This window comes from Octopus bimaculoides, chromosome 13 (genome assembly GCF_046866305.1).
Source record: "Octopus bimaculoides isolate indiv1 chromosome 13, ASM4686630v1, whole genome shotgun sequence".
NCBI classification, from domain to species: domain Eukaryota; kingdom Metazoa; phylum Mollusca; class Cephalopoda; order Octopoda; family Octopodidae; genus Octopus; species Octopus bimaculoides.
The window spans coordinates 45,608,400-45,632,118 of NC_142940.1; the positions used below are offsets into that span (position 1 = coordinate 45,608,400).

Genomic DNA, 23,719 nt, shown 5'->3' on the forward strand with positions numbered 1-23,719 from the left:
GTCTGTGTCCTTATTTAAAATTACTGCCCTCCAATAAGGAATGAGATGATTGATCACCACTGTTTTGCATGCTGGTTAATTGGCATGATTGAATGGACATTGAACCTCTTTTAGTAACTTTTTTGGCACTAGAGGCAAACATACACACATACTTGCTTATGCTTACAGAAATGTATACATACAAATTAAGAGGGAGAGAGAGAGAGAGAGAGAAGGAAGGAGAGAATTGTTTACTAAATTGGGAAACTCATTAAGGACTGACCTGGAAAATGACCAAGCAGTTTCTCTCTCTCTCTCTCTTTTTCCCCACGTACACACTACATTTTGCTGTTCAACTACGCATTTGATTTAGAATAAAACCCATGACACAGTAAACGAAATAACTGCTTTCTCTTAGGAATAATTTCAAACTAACAAGGTTACTGTTGGTGCTTTATTAGTCAGCCAGTATATATATATAAATATATATATATATATATATATATATATATGTGTGTGTGTGAGAGAGAGAGAGAGAGAGAAAGAAAGAGAGAGAAAGGTGGGATGAAAGAGAATGAGAGAAACATTAAAATGTTTGATGTCAAATAGACTAGTGTTGAATCTGCAATGCGGCTTGTAGAGCTAAATAGCAACTCTTGTGAATGTTGAATTTTCGGAAATCTGAGTGAAGATCATCATCATCATCATCATCATCATCATCATCATCAGTTTAATGCCCTCTTTTCCATGCTTGCATGGGTCAGATGGAGTTTACTAAGGCAGATTTTTTACAGCCAGATGCTCTTCCTGTCGCCAACCCTTACCTGTTTCCAAGTGATGTAATATTTCCCTGTGGCCAGACATGTTCTTGCAGAATACTGGAAATCAATGACAATGCTTGTATGGCAGTGACATTCATTTACAACTGTTGTGCAATGTCAAGACAAAGAGACATGAACATACACAAACTGACACACACATGCATGAATACTGAAATGTCCTGTTGTAAATTATAAGAACAACAGCAATGATAAAACATTGCTCTCTTTTCATCTGTATTATCCATACAAGCTAGAATGAGTGAAATTTATTAAATCAATGACACTGCTTGCATGACAGTGAGATTCACTTACAATTATCATGCAATGTCAGGACAAGGAGACGAAAACATTCACACACTTAACACACACATAAATATATATACTGACATATTCTGTTGTGAATTATTAAACAAATGGCACTCCATCAGTTATGATGACAAGGGTTCCAGTTGATCTGATTAATGGAACAGCCTGCTTATAAAATTAATGTGCAAGTGGCTGAGCACTCCACAGACATATGTGCCCTTAATGTAGTTCTCAAGGGGAATTCAGTGTGACACAGAGTGTGACAAGGCTGGCTCTTTGAAATACAGATACTAAACATCTTTGCCAGCTGAGTGGACTGGAGCACTGTGAAATGAAGTGTCTTGCTCAAGGACATGACACGTTCCTGGGAATTGAACTCATGACCTTGCAATTGTGAGCTGAATACCCTAACCACTTAGCCATGTGCCTTCACATTCTTAAACAAGAGCCATGATGAAAAATTGCTGTTTTAACATCCATTTTGTTCATACCAGCTAGCCTGAGTGAAATTAATTTAGTGTAAAATCCATAGTTGTTATGTAGCCTGGTGTCAGCTTTGACTGAAAAGACCTATTGCATGCAGCTAGTTGATCATATGAGGGGGGGGGGGGGGTTGAAAAGTTCCTGGTTTTAAGGGTAACACGAAAGGCCTGGTTGGAGGCCCAACCTTACAAGTTCTTTTACAGGGCTTAGGAAAACTGTAGGGCTGCTGCAATAAATGTATGAATCTGAGAGGGGAATTCGTTGAACGAAATCATAATTAAATGATCCTCTTGTATTTTCTTTTACCCAGGTAAAGCCAGGAACTGTTCAGCACTCCATCATATGTGATAAATACGAATGTACAAATATAATGGCACATATTGAGTGTGATCGTTACTAACGTCGCCTCCCTGGCACTTGTGCCAGTGGCACATGAAAAGACATTCGAGCGAGATCATTGCCAGTGCCGATGGACTGGCTCTGGTGCAGGTGGCACGTAAAATACACCATTTCGAGCATGGCCGTCGCCAGTACCGCCTGACTGGCCCTCGTGCTGGTGGCACGTAAAAGCACCCACTACACTCTCGGAGTGGTTGGCGTTAGGAAGGGCATCCAGCTGTAGAAACTCTGCCAAATCAGATTGGAGCCTGGTGTAGCCATCTGGTTTCACCAGTCCTGTCCAACCCATGCTAGCATGGAAAGCGGACGTTAAACGATGATGATGATGATGATGATATGACACTTCATTTTAACAATAGTACATATAATGGTACCTATTGTAACACTGAAGTGTTATCATGTATACTGTCATAGCAGTAAGAGTGTGGTCATGTGTATTATAGTTATAGTGAAGTACCATCAGTTGTGCTATTTTAATAGTAAAGTGTCATTATGTGTCTTTTGTTAAAATTAAAGTAGAGGAACTCTATTGTGTGTGTGTGTGTGTTGTGGTTACTTTGTCTTCCTGATCATCAGACTGAACACAAATTATTTTTCTGCCACCAAGTCATACTCAATATATATATTGGTACCACTTATGTCCAAGTTTGGTTCAACCAGTGCCTCTATCATGCCTTATATATATAGATATATATATAACCTGACATAGCCTTATATATATAGAGATTCATGCATACATGCATACATATATACATACATACACACACGCACATATATACATATATCATCATCATCATCATCATTTAACGTCCATTGTCCATGCTGGCATGGGTTGGACAATTTGACCAGGGCTGGCAAGCTGCACTGGACTCTGGTCTGATGTGGCATGGTTTCTACAGATGGATGCCCTTCCTAACGCCAACAACTTTACAGAAGGTGCTGGGTGCTTTCACATGGCACTGCAAGGGTGCTTTTACGTAACACCACACGGGTGGCACTGCCACAAGTGCTTTACACCACCAGAGGGACCAGCCTTAACACTTCTGCTGCAGAGTATAGACCTTCTTGAGTACAACAAGGTGCCAGACATCTTGGTCCTTTTGTCATCTCACCTGGTAGGTTTAGCATCCTGAAGTTGTTCTTCAGTACTACATCTCGTCTTCCTGGGTCTCCCACTTCCATGTGTTCCAATATATATATATGTATATATATATATATATATATATATATATATATATATATATATTTTATTTATGTGCCCTTTCAAAGCCTAGCCAGGCTCATGGCCCCAGTTTCCATGGCATATGTGTTCCTCCCAGCAGGACGGGGTGCCAGTCCATCGCAGCGTTACTCAAGAAACAAGAAGAAAGAGTGAGAGAAAGTTGGGGGGGTGGGGCGAAGGAGTACAACAAGGGTCGCCACCACCCCCTGCCGGAGCCTCGTGGAGCTCAGGTGTTTTCGCTCAATAAACACTCACAACGCCTGGTCTGGGAATCGAAACCGCAATATATATATATATATATATATATAAACAATATATGAGTATATGCATATATATGTACATGTATGTACATACCTTCATCTACAAGTACATATAGATACATATCTGGGTAGATGACGTTGCAAAAGAACATGGACAAAATTATAAACAAGGTACAAAAAACAAGCAGGCATTAAAAAGTTGAAATTCTGAAAAAGTCTTCTTTTCAAAATTGTAATCTTCAATCTCCATATTTCCAAATGTAGAATTCCAAAAATATTTTCAAAAATGGTGCAGCTAAAAATTTGGGCGGGTGAAGAACAAATCAAAAATTTGAAAAATTATTTTTTTTGCAGAACTTTGTTGTTGAAAATAGGAATCATAAAACATTTGAAAAAAAAAAAAAATGTTGTAAATGTGGTGCTGTATTCGATATGGCTGGCTAGATATTGTCAAATAATATCAATAATTCTCTTTTTTTGGCATATCTGCACAAGTGTACCACTATGAATTTGTTTCCTTGTAACTGTAAGAAAATTAGATATTTTTAAATGGAATTTTCTGCAAATATCCTTCAGATTGTGTCTATTCTGATTGTACAGGAATTTGCAGGAGAAGTAGAATTTTTTGGAGGTGGGAGGAGTTTGATAATTGACACGAGTTTAATTTGTTTCTTCATAGCTTTTAGAAACGTGTAATTTTTGATGAAATTTTCTACAAAAACTTTTCAGGTGGTGTAGAGTATGATTGTATTGGAAAATACAGATGGAAATTCACTACATATGCTAAGAACACAGCAACTGAAAGAATGAAAATGAAGTTTAAAACTGTTGTGAGGGTTAAGTTGCCTGCAGATACATATGGGGAAAATGTGAAAGCCATTGTAATTGATAAAGACAGATACTATAGGTTGAAGGAAATGTGTAACATTGATCCGCTGGGATTTGCGGTGGAGTTTGATGAACTGCCGTTATTTTTGTGATGTGCTTCAATATGGGTGATTTCTTTTTTTCTTTTTTATTACATTAAATTCCTATTTAATCGTAATCTACAGCATCTGAAAGGTATATGCAGAAAATTTCAATAAAAAATACCCATTTTTCTGAAAGTTATGAGGAAACAAAATTAACTCAGGTGAATTATCCGAAACGCCTTTCCTGCACCCCGAAAACATTTTAAACCACAAATTGCAATACAAATGAACTCTACACCATCTGAAAGATATTACCAGAAAATTTCAATAAGAAATATAAATTTTCCTGGGAGTTATCAGGAAGTAAAGTCGTGATGAGGCACATACGCGTAGGTATGACATTTTTTTTTACGCAAGCTAATATCGAACCTGTTACCCATACTTTTAAATATCTTCCTGCTAATTAATTATTCTGTTAAAATTCAAACCGGCAACCCCTCTTTTATAATGTTCTATTTCTAATTAGATGCTTGGGACATAAATAAGAAGAAAACATTCGTTTCACTTTTTTGAAGTTTCAATTTTTAAAAGCGAAAATGTTTTAATGTATTTCTGGAAATTGGGAGTCGTAAAACAGATATAAAAAGTTTCGTACGTATATCTCATATTTGCTGATATTTTAAATTGAATTGAATTTGATTTATTTGTTTCACATTTTCTTCCTGTTTACTTCATATAGATATTTATTTCCAAAAATATATACGATATTTCGATGGCATAAAATTTCAACAGCGCATATTTAAGAAAACAATTTTTTTAACATGTAAATATTTAAAGTAACTTGGCGTATAAAACCCAGATTTATTTTTGACAAAAAAAAAAGTGCATCTAATATGCTATCAAATTACGGTATTTATTTCTGTTTCCCTAAAGAATAGAGCTGGCATGGGCAACCTTTTTGGAGAAGCGGGTCGCATGAGACACGAGTCATTATCGGGAGAGTCGCACTATTGAGAAAATTGAATGTAATATTTCATTTGGTGTACCATTCAGAGAGTCCACGAGCCGCAGGTTGCCCGTGATTGGAATGCAGTCTGAAGTTATCTTGTGCAGCGGTTCTCAACCATTTTTTTGCCTATGGACTCCTTTGAGGCGGAGGTAAATAATACGTAACAAAAGCCCTAACCCTAAACACCGGGTGTACGTATTCTTTACTTTCGTCCCCTTTGATTCCTATTTTACTCGAGTGGACCCGTTCAATGTTTTAAAAAATTCTATTTTTATAATTCAATATTATTTGGAATTGTATAAAAAAAAAACTGTTGAAATATTTTGTGTATTGTAGAAATATAATCAATTTATTGCACCTAAATTTTGACAAAATCTTATCTGGACTCCTAAGGGTCATATGGTCCCTAGTTGAGAGCCGCTGGTCCAGTACTTCAAAAACCAAGTGCGTTTTAAGCATCGTGGATTATGATTTTCTTCGGTTTTGATGATTTTTGAAGAATTTTTCAAGTTTTTGAGTCTTCAAAAAACATGCGTTACATTAACCTGAATAAATATTCGAGAAAAAAAGTCAAATCTGAGAAGTTACAAGGTGCAAACTCTTCATCACTTGTTTTTTTTACGTTTCTGACTATATAGGAAAGCCTTTATATTTAATTTATAACGCGGACGGGAATAAAACCAGGACCATCTCTTTCCATTCATCAGTAATGTATTATATAGTAGTGGCGCGTGTGGCCGTCATCTTGGGAAGTGCCATTGCGCATGTGCAAGGGATTTGCCGTCAGCAGAAGTACCCGAGCACGCATGCGCAATGCAACTCGTGGAGCATAAAGATATAGCGTTCTCTCTCTTATTCATCCAGCGACCGTTGTGACAGGACGTTTTTCCAGGCTCTGTGACAACATCGACCCCGACATGTGGTCGAAGCTTCCTTTGGTATTATAGCGGCATGCTTTTCACCCGGGAACCAAACGGCTCTACACCAACCAGGAATAAATTATTGATCTGTTGTTACCGTTGACCCTCGTGTTTGTTGTATTTCTGAATTTAATAAATAATATAAGAGCTGGGGAGAGATAGCCAAGCCATCATATCTCATCCAACTCTTATAATATCAACAAAGAAAATATTTTGTTACATATATAATACGTATGCATGTCTAAATAGTACAAAAAGACAATAAAAAGGAGAGAAAGAAAGCAATCTCTACACTAGTATACAGGATGTCCACGAAGTCTGGGTACATGGGAATTAACACTTATAAGAAATTATTATTTCTTATATTTAATTGTTTATATTATGATTTTATTTACTACATGTACCCAGACTTTGTGGACACCCTGTATAATTATAGTAGATGTATACAGCCTGCCCTCCACTTAATTTACATATAAGGTAACAGTAATGAGGTTACAGAAGACAATACTATAACCAGAGATTTTAAGTAATTCTATTTCTTTAAATAAATGAAACTGTAGAAATGATCGTGTGTTCTGTTAATTGGAAAATTCACTTCAATGTTCGTTAACAAAGATTATGTTTCACTCATTGACAACCTGGCTGCGGTTAACTCCCGAAAGAATAGAAACTGCACAGAGAATATCGACGATAGTGCAATATATCGTTACTGGCTGTATATTATGATGTTATACGAGTCAGTGAGGGAGTCACTCCATGGTTGCCCAACCAGCTGGAAATAATTGACAAATATCGCACAAACCATACATTATTGTTTTGTAAAAAGAAATATATATTGGATAATGTTGTACTAATATATAAGTCAATATGGTTTCGGCTAGAATACTTTTGATCAAAAAGACCTGTTTGATTCTAAGTGCCGTGAGACGAGACTGAATGACAACAGATGTAATGTGTTCATGGTCAAGATATAGAACATCCGATGACTCACTTCAGCTAGCTGCAAATAATCAGCAGCAACACTGTTTATGAGTAAGTGGAGTTTGTTGGTAGACGCATTATTTTCGACCTGGTTATATTGATAAATTTACTACATTCATTTTTGTGATACAGACCGGGAAAGTAAAACTCAATGTGTGTGTGTGTGCGCGCACACACATTCACATAATTCAGTTTGCTATGCAACTCCACGTTCTTTCTAATGTACATTTTTGAAAATCATACAAATGTACAGCCGTATTTATTTTAAATTTTAGATTAATCTCCATATCTATTCTGTACATTTTCAGCTTCATTTATTCCTTTCCATATTATTACTTGTATGGATAAGTAACGATTATATAAAATTATTATTTTTTTAATTGGCAGAAGTTGCAAAGTGATTCAGGGACCAAAAGTTTCGTGTATGATATTTTTGATTAAGTGCCATGTACGAAACTTCCAGCTCTTGAGTCGCTTTGCAACAGCTGCCAATTAAAAAATAAATCCATTGCGTCACTTTTTTCCTTTTTTCTTTTTTTTTTTTTGTAATAGGTGAAACACACAGCAAACTCAAGTAGAAGCTCTTTGAGGAATCCCTGAAAGAAAGTGCATTTTTGTGCCCCTTGTCTAAATGTTTCAAATCCACTATTGCCCCATATTTGAATAAACTGGAACACATTAATTATAGAAACATTCAAGAATTATAATACTGAACTTATTGTATGCAGTGATTAGGTGCATTGCAACTCCTCAGTTAAGAGGGGATTGAAAGCAGACAGATATCTCAAAGAAAGACTGCAATGATAGGTAAAATTTACATAGAATAAAATCCAAAAAGAAAAGCGAACAATAAGTTATAAAAAAGAAAGGGTGAATAGATACTTAAGGAGTAGTGTTGGTGAATTTCAACAAACCTGGAAACTTTGAAGGATTCAGGAAACCTGGAATTTTTGAAACTACTCATTGATGTATTTTTTTTCCCCCAGGCTTTGAGAATTCTGGGTATGAAATAAATATCTTCAAAAGTTATGTCCTTGAGTGTACTAAATAAAAAAAAGATGACTAGAGTTATAGTTGGAAAGATGATGGATGATTTAAATTTCCAATTCTTAATTTATTTTATGCTGCAACTTCTACCAGTTATTCATTTTTAGGTTTGTTACCTTTAGAGTATATTAGTCCCCAGAATGACTTTGTATTTCCTCTGGTTTGTAGGCTGATTGATCGACAAGAAACAAGTTCCTTCTAAACGATACTTTGTCCTTCCACTATTGTATAGAACAGGTAGGACGAACATTATGTCCTCACATTCATCTGTGCAGATTTCAGTATCCTTCAGCATTGTGAATTCGGGACTGACAAGTTATTTCATTAAACCATGAAGCATTTTTCTCTCAGTGCCTATAGCAGAACCCACTCTATTGCAAGCATTTGGGCTGGGTTTCCAGTTTGAGATTCCTCCCTCCCTCCTACATAACCTGTTACAAGGATATTATAACAGATTACAGGCACCATCTTTCCTCTCTTTCCTGATTAAAGGACCAAATAAAAAGGGGTTTTTTTGGTAATTTTGTAAAGAAGGAAGCAATTGAAGGCATTGAAATGAGAAAGTATCTGTATGGCTTCGTAATATTCACATGCTAGCACTATTTGGATGATTCTGGTTATTGTTTCATATTTTTAAAATATCTTTTTTTTTTCAGTGTAAAATCCTGCTGAAAATGTCCAAGCATCTTGGCGTTAGTTCTTTCCCTTTACCTCCCATGCAATATGTCAGGTACTGTACTGATGAAAATATGGCAAAAGGAATACCGGCACCACCACCAACTCAGGTAAAATTTATTTCCAATTGACAAAATCCGCCTCAGAAGAGGTTGGTAAAAAAAAAAAAAAAAAAATCACACTTGCGATCTTCAATTCAGTTTCTGTGCCCATTTTCACCCATCATTGTGAATGTTGGGTAATGACTAAAAGAGTACAATTCAAATACAAGCAGTTGAAATGGGGTTTCTTCAAAGGATCTCTGGAGTAATAGTGCTTGACAGAGTGCATAGCTTGGAGTCACTTCAGGTGGAACTGCTACTTTTTCCACAAAAGGTCATAGCTTCAATACTATGGACATGTGATTAGAATACTTAAAAGATGGATCATGAGAAGGATCAAGCAGACTGGCAGGGAGAGGCCTAGGGTTAAACAAAAAGCAAGATGGTTGGATAATATCCATATTCTCATTTGGTCACACTTGGGAATTCAGCCAGAATGTGTAATGACAGTTGTTTCTGATGGGACCCAATCAAGGAGGTACCTGAGGTCTCTAATCCCTATAAACCTCTTAGGATAGCAGGCACTGAAGATAAATGGGTGGATAGACAAAATAAGTTTAAATATACTGACATTGTATATTATGAAAGCATTTCACTCCTGAAAAATCTTGCTGAAATGTTTTCTGTAGCATGAAACCTATTTTCCCATTGCCTTTAGATTGTTGTTGTTGGCACTCTGTTGCTTATGACGTCGAGAGTTCCAGTTGATCCGATCAATGGAACAGCCTGCTTGTAAAATTAACGTTTAAGTGGCTGAGCATTCCACAGATATGTGTACCCTTAATGTAGTTCTCAGGAATATTCAGTGTGACAAGGCTGACCCTTTAAATTACAGGCACAACAGAAACAGGAAGTAAGAGTGAGAGAAAGTTGTGGTGAAAGAGTACAGCAGGGTTCGCCACCATCCCCTGCCGGAGCTTCGTGGAGCTTTTAGGTGTTTTCGCTCAAACACTCATAACGCTTGGTCTGGGAATCGAAACCGTGATCCTATGAACGTGAGTCCGCTGCCCTTAACCACTGGGCCATTGCGCCTCCATGCCTTTAGATTAGATGTAAATCAATGAACATAAAAATCAGAGAAAACATGTACCACTCTACAGAACTCTGTTAATGCATGGTTTTCTTGAATGTAATACTTCAATAATATGGAATACTGTGTAAAAAGTACTCAGCCCATTCAGTGGAGTGGTTGGTATTTGGAAGGGCATCCAACCATAAAAAACCATACCAAAGCAGATACAGAAGTATGGTGCAGGCTTCTGCCTGGTCAGCTCCTGTCAATCTGTCCAACCCATGCCAGCATGGAAGGAGGACATTAAATGACGATGATGATGTAATACTTCCATAATATAGGTGATGTATATATTAAGATAATGAATGCAATTAGGGTTAATCTGGGTTAAACTCCTCATCCCGTTTTAAAAAAAGGGGATGCAACAAAGTTTGCAGGAGATTTTCTCTGGCTGAATGCCTTTTCTGTTGCCATCCCATGCTTTTGAGTAAGGTAATATTTTCTTATGATCAAACATCTTCATAGAATTCAATCACAAGACATTGGTTGATCTGGGGTTATAGTTGATGACACTTGGCTAAAGTGTTGCACAATGGGACTGAACATGAGACCACATGGTTGCAAAAGTGAGCTTCTTAACCACACAGCCATGCTTGTACCTATATAGAAATAATTATTTTTACAATTTTTTTTTTTTTTTTTTGCAGGAGGACTACACAGTATTTGGTGTACCTTCCAACATTAATGATCCCATCCAGACATTAGAATCCCAAGGACTTACGCAGTTATATCCTGAAAACTGTAATCGAAAAAAGGAAATGAAGAAACTGAACCATTCCATTCTTGTGTGCTTTCTAGATTTGATAGACATACTTATTCAAAATCCCAGCTCTTCAGACAGGAACGAAAAGCTGAATGACCTGCGTTTACTATTCATAAACCTCAATCACCTAATCAATGAAATCCGACCAAATCAAGCCCGGGAAGCATTACGAATGATGATGATGAAGCAAAAGTGTCAAACAGTTGAACTATTGAATGATCTTGAAAAAAAACTTGCTGAGGCCAAAGAATTGATAGCAAAAAGTATACAAAATCTGCAAGTTTCCAATCCAGATGATTGTGAAGCTTTTAAATTATCTGGTTTGTTAGAATCCGGGTCATGTAGATTGAATGAAAACATAGAAATGACTTCTGAGTGTTCTGTACAAGATTATACCATCAATACAATAGAATACTTAAATGAAGTTTGTAATTTTGGAAGAGAAGATTCTGTAATACAATCTGAAGTGAAAATGGAAAACATTGACTGTAAAAGTAAAGTTTTAGCTGCCCAGGAAAGTAATAGGGACTTGGGTGCAACTGGAGGAAAGGCATGTTTTGATTCTAAACTTTCAGTTAGAAATACTGCTGATGTGAAAATAGAGAATGAAGATATTTTAACCAATACTTGTGCTAACAAGAATCAGAAAGATATGGAATTCACGGATAGTATGAAGGTTACAGCAGACTACATTGGACTTTCAAACAGCTTGCTTGCTGCTAAGAATGGTGTGCAGCTGGCTTTGTGTGAAGTCAAAGCCATGTCAGAAGATCTAGACCTTTCAGAGTGTAAGCAAGGTGTTATAAATAATACTAATAAGACATGTATAGATGTGATAGAAAATGAAGAGTGCAATGTAAAACTGGAGAGAAAAAGTAAAGATAGCTGTTCTGAAGATATTGGTTCTTCCCAAAGTGAATCTGTGGATGTGTGTTTCTCACAGAGTAAACAAGATGAAGATGCACAATCTAAACAGGAAGCTGAAAGGGACAGTACACATGAGACTGGAGATGATTTACCACTCTTGCAGGGAGCTGAAAATGAAGTGTCACTCATTCATGTTAAGCAAGGGTGGGAAAGAGATGCGTCACTTGAGAGACAGGCTAAAGATGATGCGTCTCTTGTGCAAAGTGTTGGGGGTGATGTGTCACTTATGAAAAGTGAGCAAGGTGGTGAGAGCAATTTGCAAAGTAAACAAGGTGATGTGCTCTTCAGGCAAAATAAAAAAGAAGCTGAGGGTGACTCAAGACTTGTGTCACCAAACCGGAACTTGGAAGATGATACTCAATTTCTGCTGTATAAACAGGGAAGTGAAAGAGAGATGTTGCTTCAAGAGACATCAGATAACTTGGTTGCAATGGAGAGCAGAAAGCTGTTGGCCAGAGACACAAATATAGAGGAGAGCAAAGAGGAGATTTATGACAAAAATATTGGGGAAAACAAAGAGATTTATGATGACAAAAATATTGGGGAAAACAAAGAGACATATGACAAGAATATTGGGGAAAACAAAGAGATTTATGATGACAAGAATATTGGGGAAAATAAGGAGGAAATTTATGATGACATAAATATTAGGGAAAGCAAAGAGGAAATTTATGAAGATACAAATGTAAGGAAGAGCAAAGGAGAAATAACTGATGACACAAATATGGGAGAGAGCAAAGGGAGGGATTTTGGAACAAATGCTAAAGAGAGCAAAGAGGACATCCATGATGATACAAATATATGGGAGACCAAAGAGGTAACAAATATTGATGAAGGAGTAGTGGAGAGCAAGGAAGAGATGCCATGTGGCAAAATATTAATGACAAATCAAGAAGAGACGACAGGTGATATGAGTGCTACGAAGAATCAAGAAGAGACGGCTAATGACAGTAATGTAGTGGAAAGTCAAGAAGAGACTGCTTGTGTCACGAATGAAGTAGAGAGTCAGGAAGAGGCTGATTGTGATGCAAATGAGGTGGAAAACCAAGAAACAGCTTACAACATAAATGCAGAGAGTCAAAAAGAGATGGATAGTAGTGTGAGAGGATTGGAGAGCCAAGATGAGAGGGGTGATGGCAGAGGCATAACGGAGAGCAAGAAAGAGTGGGAGGGTAATATAAATGTGGCAGGGAGCCAAGAGGAAATGGCCGGCAATGCCAGAATAATGGAAAGCCAAGTGCCATCGAAAAGTAACAAAACTACTGATGATGATCCTGACAATGTAAGTACCTTGCAGGGTAAACGGAAACATGATGATGATGTGGGTCATGAAGAAATGAAGAAAAAATTGGAAGATAACTTTTCAAATTAAGTAAAAGACTAAAGAACTTGAAACTTGGGTATTAATATGCACAATTCTGAGAAAGACTTGGTGCAGGTTATGCACAATTCAGAAAAATTGATACTAGTATAAAAAATTTTAAAGTGACATAATGAGGGTTTTGCATGTACAAATCCAAAAATTTTGATGATGTATGCACAATTCCAAAATGGACTCAATGCAAGTTACTGACAATATCAAAGAAAGAAAAGGACTTGATGTGCAAAATTCTGAAACAGTTGATGCAGTTTATGTCCAGTTCTGTGAGACTTGCACAGTAATTCCAAAATGATCTTGATGCTCATGCAAGTTATGCACAAATAAAAGAAATTCTTGATGCAAGTTATTTACAATTCTGAAGATGAATTGCAGTTCATGCATACTATGCACAATTCCAGAAAGGATTTAAGTGTCTGTAAAGTTTATACATAATTCTGAAAAGGACTAGGTAGTAGTAGTACTAGTATAGATTTCATGCACGAGGCTGAATATAATTTTAATTAACAAAACTACAGGAACATGCAATAGACCAAAAGTGACAGATAAAAGTGTAATTGTGTGAAAATTGGTAAATTACTAAGAATGTTGCATTTAACTGGCTGCAAAAAATGTATAAGTTGTGGCAAAGTATGAAGAATTATTTTTTTTGATATGGAAAAGGAATTCCATATCATATATTTCCCAGGCTCTTCTTTATCAACTGAGACCATTCCAACTGAAACTCAAACTCTATTTTATATTTATCAACACTGCTGCACTGCCAAAGATAATGTTTTTGGTTTTGCTTGTGCTTTTGTTTCTGACAGTACTATCTGTTCATTACAACTGTAAAATGACCACCTCAACTAAACACCCTCCCCCACACCACATCTCTGTTGATTCACCAAGAAGTGATAAATTACAGAACTCTACATAATTGTAGATTGTTCTTAAATACATTATAACTGAAAGGTTCATAATTCCAAAACTCCTAGTTACATATTTCTGATCATCCAGCTGGCAATCTGATCCCCTTTTACTTTGAATATATTTTGAAATCTATGAAGGATTTGCCTGTCTTTGTTCTTTAAAAAACAGAAAACAAAACAAACTTTGTGAGTGACATGCTAAGACAGCTGTTGTGAGAATATTCCAAACATCTTCAATTTCATACAGGCAATGTCACTAACTTTTCTCATCAAACAGTAGTTTAATATTTTGAAGTAATATTTTAAAAATCAATGTATGCATGCTTACATGTATGTGTGGTTTGCATATGCCTAATATACAAATCTCTTTTGTTCAAACCATGACTGCTTGGAACCAAAATTCTTAATTTTTTTACTCAAAGGTCACACTGCATTTTTGATTTGAAGTTACCATTCCCATATGGTTGTGCCTTATCTACTATCAACCTCGTAGTTTTGAATTTGTGAAAGTTTGTCTCCTGCAAGAATTATATAAATTTTGACAAAGCTGTAGTGCATTTTATTACTTTTTTTTAAAATTTTAGCTAATAATGACAAATGTTTATGTTTATAAATTCAATTTTTAAATGTTAATTCAGTTTTTGTTTCTTCTTTAACACTACATCATTAACTTTGCCCAAGTTACCATCTAGTGGATAGTTCTCATAAATTCTATAATAGCCAGCTGTTTTATTCTCTTTTTCATTCAGCTTTGCAGCATTACAAACTCTGATATAACAGTCAACATTCTTACAAGCTGAATAACTGAACTTAACAGTTCCTATTTGATAACTTGCTATATTTATGCTCTGGTGGGAAATGTCAATTTTGAGTTCATAATCACATTAATATCTGACTCACTGTTATCAGTGTTTGCTTTCATAAAATCTAAAGCCTACATCACTGAAGTTTTGGTTATTGAGGGATAAAAGTCAGCTATATTGAAATGTGTGTATTTACAGATCTTGTTCTCATTTATCTAGCAATGTTATCCCAGTTCTTAAATGTTACCCCATAACCTTAATGAGGAAGCTTCTTTTACTTTGAAAATGATTTTTTTCTTTTTTTTTTTTGCTATCTACACCTAACTCTGGCTTTGCTGGATAAATTAATTTACACCTAGAGTTACTTTCGAAGTTTACTTTATGGTTCTAAAGTATTATAAAAGGGGATTAGGGTGCCAAGCATTCTACCCTATTATCCCTCTTTAGCTTTGCTGATAACTCTTTGAGTTCTAGTTTTGTAAACTTCCTCTCTAGATATTTTTAATTCTATTGTATCATTTGATGAAAGCATTTTATATGTCTCTTTTTGTTGTACCTTGTACCAGAAGAAACATGCAACTTATCTGATTTGTGTAGATATTTTTATCTAGTTTCAGTCATTAGACTGGCCATGCTGGGGCACTACCTTGAAGAATTTTAGTTGAACAAATTGACACCAGTACTTAGAATAAGTACCAGGCTTTACAAAAACTATCAGTTTGTTTTGCCAAACCACTAAGTTATAGGGACATAAACACACGAACACCGGTTAAGGAGTGGTGGGGAACAAACATATACAAAGGCACACACATAACGGGCTTCTTTCAGTTTCCATCTACCAAATTCACTTGCAAGGCTACGATTGGCTTGAGGATATAGTAGCAGACACTAGCCCAAGGTGCCATGTAGTGGGACTGAAGCCAGAACTACGTGGTAGGAAAGAAAGCAGACTTACCATACAGCCACACCCATGAACATCAAATGTTCATTCAACTTCTTCTGGAAGTTAATGCACACATTATGGCATGTGATTCTTTTGTAAGATGTTGAAAAAAATCTTCAGATCTTAAAATGTTTATGCAGTGAATTCTGGCAAGTTCTGGAGCCAAGTATTTTTGTTGTTATAACATCCAGGTTATCCGCTATTTTTTTTGTGGAAAATAAATTCCAGTGCAAATTGTAAAAGAGAGTGATGTCTAGCATTTGTCTCTTCTAGTGTTTCTGCTATTGTCCAGACCTCATTACAATAGAATGGAGTTGTTCCAGTGTCTGGAATTTGCTACTATAGAATAGAACAGTTTCAATGCAAGCTGGGAAAAACAGCAACTTAACATGTTAACTGCCACATGTACCACCAATGGTTCATTACAAGCTTCATACAACTACAATATGTTGTACACTTTCATGATTTGAGAAAATATTTTAATCTATATCTTTAACAAAGTTTTGAGGATATTCAAATAACATGAATGTTAAGTATTAAAGTGTAACCCTTTAGCATTCAGATTAGGTTAGGGTACTTGATTCCGTGCAAAAAAAATCAGTTTTTTTTTTCTTGTTGAAAATCGTGTGGGTGTACTTCCCAGGGGGAAGGAGAAATTTTTGAGGGTCTCACCCAACCCTGTTCTCCGGACCCAAAAAAGGGTTTTGTGGCATATTAGGTCACTGTAATTCATTCAACGAAAAAAACAAAACATGATTCTGGGATGGAGAAAAAAAAGGGGTTTGCGCAAAAATAAGAGGTCTGAACAAAAATAAGGGGTTTGCGCCATATTAGGTCAGGGTACTTGATTCCACGCAAAAAATCCGAGTTTTTGGTTTTTTCTTTGTGAAATTCGTGCGGGTGAAAGTATAGAAATTAACCCACATATTTAGTTATGTCTCGGGAATAATTACAGATGTGAGTTTCGTTGATTTTGTTTCCTCATAACTTTCTGAAAAATACATATTATTTTAAAATAAAACTTTCTAGTGATACATTTCAGGTGTAGATTAGGGTTATATCATAATTTATTGTGCAAATTATTTCAGAGGGATGTCAAATCTCACCATTGCACATTGTCGTCCTCGGTTTCATTTGCTATCTCTAAGAACCCCTGCTCTTAACTATTTCACCCACCTATTGTCACTCATCTTCTTGGACGCATCCATCCCAACAATTTGATTGTCATTTACTTTGATGGTAATTTTTTAGATTAACACCCGCACGATTACCTAACCCTAACACCCTAATCCTAACCTTAACCTTAAAACCCTGACCCTAAAACCGTAACCGTAACCCTAATCCTAACACTACCTCTAAACCCTAACTCTGACCCTAAAACCCTAACACCCTAGTGAAAATCGTACGGGTGTTAATCTGAAAAATTACCACTTTGATATCAGATCTAGCCACCGGGTTAAACAACAATAGTATTTTTAGGGTTAACAACGTCTTTTAGTTGGGGAATCAAGTTTGAGCGTACGCTTAACAACAGGAAGCTGTATAGCACTCTCTTCTGATTAGAGGTAAGTTCTTTCTTACGATCAATGACATTTCCGGTAAACTGAAAAATAAACATTGCAGTTGTCAAAATTTTCTGTTTACATTCATTTACACAATGTTACAAATAACTAATGAACTACTGTAAGTAATTTATAAGATTGTATACCAAATAGAAGAAAATAGAGATATTCTGTAAGAAATAGTTGGGAGCTCTGCTCAATCTATCCCTTTCTTTATTAATTCCAAGCCCTTCTTGAGTACATCATTATTACATTTAATAATCGCATCGTTAAGTAAGTATTATCCACGTATTTTACAGATTTCGGCAATTCTTCTTTATTAACTGGCAAGCGGTCTTTCAGAAAAAAACCCTTTACAAATAAATCGTAGTTTCTCAGTTTCTTTCAGAATTTTTCTACATTTTATAGTATCCTACATTTCAAAACATCGAGGGGCGGGGCAGAAGATATAAAAAGTAAAAAGAAATGTTTTTCAAAATCTGTCTATCCTCTCCGTTTTATTATTATTATTATTATTATTATTATTATTATTATTTTTGTTAGTTGGGTGGATTTTTCTACAAATTTTAGTATCCCACGTTTCAAAACACTGGGAGCGCGGGGAAGACACTTGACAAAAAATTTTAATCCGTTTTTCAAACGTCTTGCTCCACTCTCATCCCTCATCGTACTTTCAGAGCAGCAACCTTCCCTAAAATAATTTATCTTTTTCGTTATTTCACATTCTGAAACTCTTATTCGAAAAAGAAAGAAAGAAAGAAAATGTTACACCCCACCACTCCCACTTAACTACTTTTCACGATTAAAATTAAAATGAATTCTTTTTATATTGTGAATTTTTTTCATTGTTGCCATTTTGTAAAATATATTTTTCTATAGGGTGTTGGTGGGGCAGAATGAGGAATTCGACGAGCTGGCAGAGACGTTAGCACGCCGGGCGAAATACTTAGCTGTATTTCGTCTGCCGCTACATTCTGAGTTCAAATTCCGCCGAGGTCGACTTTGCCTTTCATCCTTTCGGGGTCGATTAAATAAGTACCAGTTACGCACTGGAGTCGATATCATCGACTTAATCCGTTTGTCTGACCTTCTTTGTCCCCTCTGTGTGTAGCCCCTTGTGGGCAGTAAAGAAATAAGAATGAGGAATTCTTGGCTAAGAGAAAAAACAAAATTTTCAAATGTTCATTGCTTTACGAAAACTGTATCAGCTAAGAAAATGACTCCTAGATGCATCAAAATCACTATAACATATTCAGAACACTGTTTCAGAAAATTATCACCTTTCTCTTTGAGTATATATATAAAAGACAAGTTTAGTTGGGTCAAAATGAGTAAGACAAGAAACAATAAATTTGCCTCTCCAATTCTCCAGAAGTTACGTTTGAAAAAAGTCTTATACACATCAATATCCATCCTTAGACATCAGAAATGCAACAAAAATTTAAAATATCTTGGTCAAATGGAAGAGGATCAGGAAAAAATGGCTTTGGGTAAAAAAAAAAGAAAAAAAATACAGGAAGATAAGTTAATTATTTTATTCAACATATTCCCCTCTGATTCACACACTTATTGCAGCTCTCCTTCAGTTTTTCTAAGCCCTGTAAAAGAACTTGGAACGTTGGGATTCCGACCAGGCCTTTTGCGATACCCTTAAAGCCTGTAACATCAACTATGGGTCTTTACTCCTTTAATGATTCAAAGTGGGAAATTCATCATTTATCTGTAATTTCACAAAGATTCGTTGTAGAGCCTTATATTTAGAGTCAATAGTTTTATAAATGTTCTTTCAAAGTAGCTTACATTAATTTTTTTTTTCATGTGGAAACTCTTATTTATTAGCATATTTAACTCTTTAACATTCAGATTACTCTGTCAAATGCTAATTTATCCACATTTATTAAAATCAGTCAAATAGTATCGTGTAGCTTCAAGATTTTGATGATGTGATTGTTTATTTTTAGAATGACATTGTAGGGTATGTGTGAGAGGCTGCAAACTTGACCAGACTACATCCATAAGCTTTCAGTTCAACAGTTAACCATGTATTATGCATCATTGATCTATATCAAGCCTTATGCTAAAAAGGTTTGCAATTAATTCAGAATAGCCTAATGAGAATGAATGTTTAGATTTAGATTGTACCAAGAAGGGCAAGAGAGTTTATGTAATGAGGTAATAAGCCTAAACTTTTGACCAAAAGCTAGAATTTAGCATGATCATGGTTATTGTAGATAGTATTTTTGATGTTCCATTGATCTTGCTGATTATTGAAGAAATAATGATTCATAGAAATGTTTCTTCAGGTCTACATAGATTTTATTTGTATGTGTCTCTGAATCTCCTCAGCAAAATTTCATTTTATTCAACTGTTATCCTCCCCCTTCTCTTTCTCACACACACAAAACCCATCAAAAAAACCCCCAAATATGTACATTTACCTGTAGCACTTGATAGTTAGTTTTGGGCTGTCTGTAAGAGACCATCCCACCACACTTAGGCAATGGCAAGACATTGATCAAAGAAACCTTTAATTTTGCAGTTTTTTTTTTCATAAATGAACTTTGAAGCTCTCTCATCATCATCATCATCATTTAACGTCTGCTTTCCATGCTAGCATGGGTTGGACGATTTGACTGGGGACTGGTGAAATGGATGGCTACACCAGACTCCAATCTGATCTGGCAGAGTTTCTACAGCTGGATGCCCTTCCTGACGCCAACCACTCCAAGAGTGTAAGTGGGTGCTTTTTATGTGCCACCGGCACGAGGGCCAGTCTGGCAGTATTGGCAACGGCCACACTCAAATGTTGTTTTTATGTGCCACCTGCACAGGAGTCAGCCAATGTTTTGTTCACATGCCACCGGCACAAGTGCCAGTAAGGCGAAGCTGGAAACGATCGCGCTCAAATGGTGCTTTTTACGTGCCACTGGCATGGGAGCGAGACCGCTGCTCTGGCAGTGATCCCACTCGGATGGTGCTGTTAGCGCTCCACTGGTACCAAATAAAATTTCTTTCTACTATAGGCACAAGGCCTGAAATTTTTTGGGGAAGGGCTAGGCAATTACATCTGATCTCAGTGTTTGACTGCTACTTATTTTATCAATCCCTGAAAGGATGAAAATAAAAGTTGACTTTGGTGCTACTTAAACTTGGAACATAAAGCTGCTGAGCATTTTGTCCAGTGCAGTAATGATCCTGCAAGCTCGCAGTCTTAATAATCAAGATAATAATGAACACAGAAGACGTTCATATGTCACAAAGGACAATTTATTCTGGCAGTTGTATGTGTTAACTGCATATGAATGATATGTATTGTGTGTACCATGCAACTCTGCTTACCCTATCTGCCTTCATGTGTGTCTAAATCATTTCAGTAGCCAGTAATCGGATGAAATAATTTATTATTGGCACACACGTTTCTTTGCTGAGTGAAAATAAATACAAATTATTTGCCAGGACTAACAAAAATTCATCCATTTAATCCTGAAATGTTATTCTCCTGATTGAATTTTAGAAATCATGGAAGAGACCAGTCACAAGAAAGCTATGACTCCAGCTGAGAGAAAACGCCTTCAACGACAGCGCCAAAAAGCAAAAGATCCAGACTTTCAGAAAAAGGAAAACGAACGATTGCGCTTGTTAAGGAATGGAAACAGAGCCATGATGAGCCCATCTGAGCTGCAGGAACAAAGGAAAAAAGATCGGGTTAGGCAGCATGCTTGCAGAGACAAAAAGAAACGTGTGGCTATTGAGAAGAAGGAAGCATCAACACCAAAATCAAAAGTAAAGGGATATGGCACACTACACTCAAATGGTTGTAGTTAGTGACATTTTCTTGTCCATGAGCTTTTCAGGTTCGTCACGTACGTCACGTGACATATGTGACATTTTTTTGTGCCCCAGAAAATTTTGGCCAGATCCCTCGACAACGTTTTTCCCCTATAAATCATCCTGGTACACTTCTAACTGACAATATTTAATTATATCAAATTTGTTCACCTGCTGCTGGGAAGAAAAAAAAAAAAAAGATATGCCCAGAATGTGATGCATATGACGTTGGCTATGCTACATTTTGCAAAGCACTTTCAAAATGCTTCCAAAAATGAGTTTGTAAATAATACATGCTTTTTCTCTTAAACTTCATGCATTAAAGCAGGTGAAGTATGTGCATGAATAAATAATACCTTGATGTTTGCAATATTTTTTAACATTTTCAAGACAAATATTTTTGATATCATCCAAATTGTGTAGATTTGGAAGTAATTGCCTCAGTATCAATGTTTAGTCAAAAATGCACCATTTCAACATAGCTTTGCAGGCAGGTCTATAGGGATTTCTAAGAATTTTTGAAAATCTGTTTTGGTTTAACTTCCATTTAATTGGCCCATTGTGTTTTTAACACCGTATATCCATAGGGTGCATGGCTCAGTGGTTAGAGCGTTGAGCTTACGATCGTGAGGTGGTGAGTTCGAATCCCGGACCAGGCTGTATGTTGTGTTCTTGAGCAAGACACTTTATTTCACGTTGCTCCAGTTCACTCAACTGTAAAAATGAGTTGCAACGTCGCTGGTGCCAAGCTGTATCGGCCTTTGCCTTTCCCTTGGCGTGGAGAGGGGAGGCCGGTATGCATGGGCGACTGCTGGTCTTCCATAAATAACCTTGCCCAGACTTGTGCCTGGGAGGGTAACTTTCTAAGTGCAATCCCATGTTCAGCCATGACCGAAGGGGGTCTCAGCATCCATAGGAGATGTTATCTCAAGACAAATACCACTGTAACTGACCTTTTGGTGGTGTATACATTAAGTATGATACGTAGATGGCTATTTTAATTTAATATTGCCTTAATTGTTTATGCTGGATATATATGTGTGGTTGTGTATATGTCCCTGCCTAGCTCTTGACAAACAGTGTTGGTTTGTTTATGTCCCTATACCTTAGTGATTTGGTGAAAGGCACTTATAGAATAAGTACTAGGGTTGATTTATTTGAGGAAAGCCATCAAATAAGAGATATGCACACACACACACATCATTATATATGATTTCAGTTGTCCATGTAAGTGTGTATATCTATAGTTTAACAGTATAATAATGTGGTAAAATTTGTGTCTTCTATATCTTATACTATTTCTCTATTTCAGGATATCGGACAACATCAGAGTTAAGTAATTTTTAACTTCAGAGGCATCTTCAACAGCTATCATCTTTTATTGACTAAAGGACATTATACAGAACAGGCTCAACCTTGTTTTCATATATCTATGGTGAATTACACTGAAATATTTTATTCTGAACTTGGATTAACAGCAACATTTCACTTCTTCACTGTCTTGGAATATATATATATATATATATAGAGGTTGATTTTGTACCCAAATTAAATTTGGACACCTTTACAAAGGTGTTTTCTGCATATGCAACCAATGACAAAGATTGCAGTTGATGGAAAGAAGACTGAAGGTATATTTGTTAGGGAAAATACTCATGATGTGAGAAAAAAAAAAAAAAAAATTTAATGAACTGATTTTTCTTTTTCTGAAGAGATGCCAAAAATAATGGGAAAATCATCATACCACTGTGATATCTGTAAAAAGCCATTCTCTCAAGAAGTTAATCTCATTACTCACAAATGTATTTGTGCTGAAGTAAAACCATATCACTGTAATATTTGTGGTAAAGCATTCACTGGAAGGAGTGATTTAACTAAACACAAATGCATTAACACAAATGAGAAACCACATCAATGTGATATCTGTGGTAAAGCGTTCTCTTATGAAGGTTCTTTAACTATACACAAATACAGTCATACAGGAGAGAAGCCACATCATTGTGATATCTGTGGTAAATCATTCTCTCAAAAAGGTAATCTCACCATCCGCAAGCGTATCCATACAGGAGAGAAGCCATATCACTGTGATATCTGTGGCAAAGCATTCCCTGCAAGTGGTGACCTGACTAAACACAAATATATTCACACAGGTAAGAAACGATATCAGTGTGATATCTGTGGTAAATCATTCTCTCAAAATTGTAATTTAACTACTCACAAACGAGTTCATACAGGGGAAAAACCATATCATTGTGATATCTGTGGTAATTCTTTCTCTCAAAATGATCACTTAATTAAACACAGACAAATTCATACAGGAGAGAAGAAACCATATCTGTGTAATATCTGTGATAAATCATTCTCTCATAGAAATACCCTAATTACTCACACAAGCACTCATACAAAGGAGTAGCTATG

The 23,719-nt window shown here is 36.2% G+C and overlaps 3 protein-coding genes across 6 annotated transcripts in view; all 3 read left to right on the forward strand.

Moving 5' to 3' along the window:
• The first annotated feature begins 4,873 nt into the window (after nt 1–4,873).
• On the forward strand, nt 4,874–14,798 carry LOC106880515 (uncharacterized). Its single transcript, XM_052972457.2, has 3 exons — nt 4,874–5,032; nt 8,995–9,123; nt 10,834–14,798. Exons 2-3 carry the CDS (start codon nt 9,013–9,015, stop codon nt 13,246–13,248), a joined length of 2,526 nt encoding a protein of 841 aa, XP_052828417.2. The 5' UTR covers nt 4,874–5,032; nt 8,995–9,012; the 3' UTR covers nt 13,249–14,798.
• Nucleotides 14,799–15,783: 985 nt separating this feature from the next.
• LOC149132907 (uncharacterized) lies at nt 15,784–22,751 on the forward strand. Of its 4 annotated transcripts, none has more exons than XM_089361715.1 (3): nt 15,784–17,746; nt 20,988–21,256; nt 22,614–22,751. In XM_089361715.1, the coding sequence occupies exons 2-3, from the start codon at nt 20,993–20,995 to the stop codon at nt 22,635–22,637; spliced, it is 288 nt and encodes a 95-aa protein (XP_089217841.1). In that variant the 5' UTR covers nt 15,784–17,746; nt 20,988–20,992; the 3' UTR covers nt 22,638–22,751. The 4 variants fall into 4 exon arrangements, with proteins under 4 accessions (XP_089217841.1, XP_089217839.1, XP_089217838.1 ...); XM_089361713.1 differs by having other exon boundaries at nt 20,988–21,327; nt 22,614–22,747; XM_089361712.1 differs by lacking the exon at nt 22,614–22,751 and having other exon boundaries at nt 20,988–21,450.
• Nucleotides 22,752–23,015: 264 nt separating this feature from the next.
• The window catches only part of LOC106880525 (uncharacterized), a 32,586-nt gene continuing 31,882 nt past the window's right edge, over nt 23,016–23,719 (forward strand). Inside the window, exon 1 of the mRNA XM_014930530.3 lies at nt 23,016–23,451. Within this exon, the coding sequence (XP_014786016.2) occupies nt 23,016–23,451 (436 nt within the window). The remainder of the gene's footprint in view (nt 23,452–23,719) is intronic.

What these genes read in the sequence shown, in the direction of transcription:
- LOC106880515 (XM_052972457.2), top strand. Translation starts at nt 9,013, where the DNA reads ATGTCCAAGCATCTTGGCGTTAGTTCTTTCCCTTTACCTCCCATGCAA. An exon ending in CGGCACCACCACCAACTCAG is followed by an intron (nt 9,124 to 10,833) that starts GTAAAATTTATT and finishes TTTTTTTTGCAG; the next exon opens with GAGGACTACACAGTATTTGG.
- LOC149132907 (XM_089361713.1), top strand. Translation starts at nt 20,993, where the DNA reads ATGGAAGAGACCAGTCACAAGAAAGCTATGACTCCAGCTGAGAGAAAA.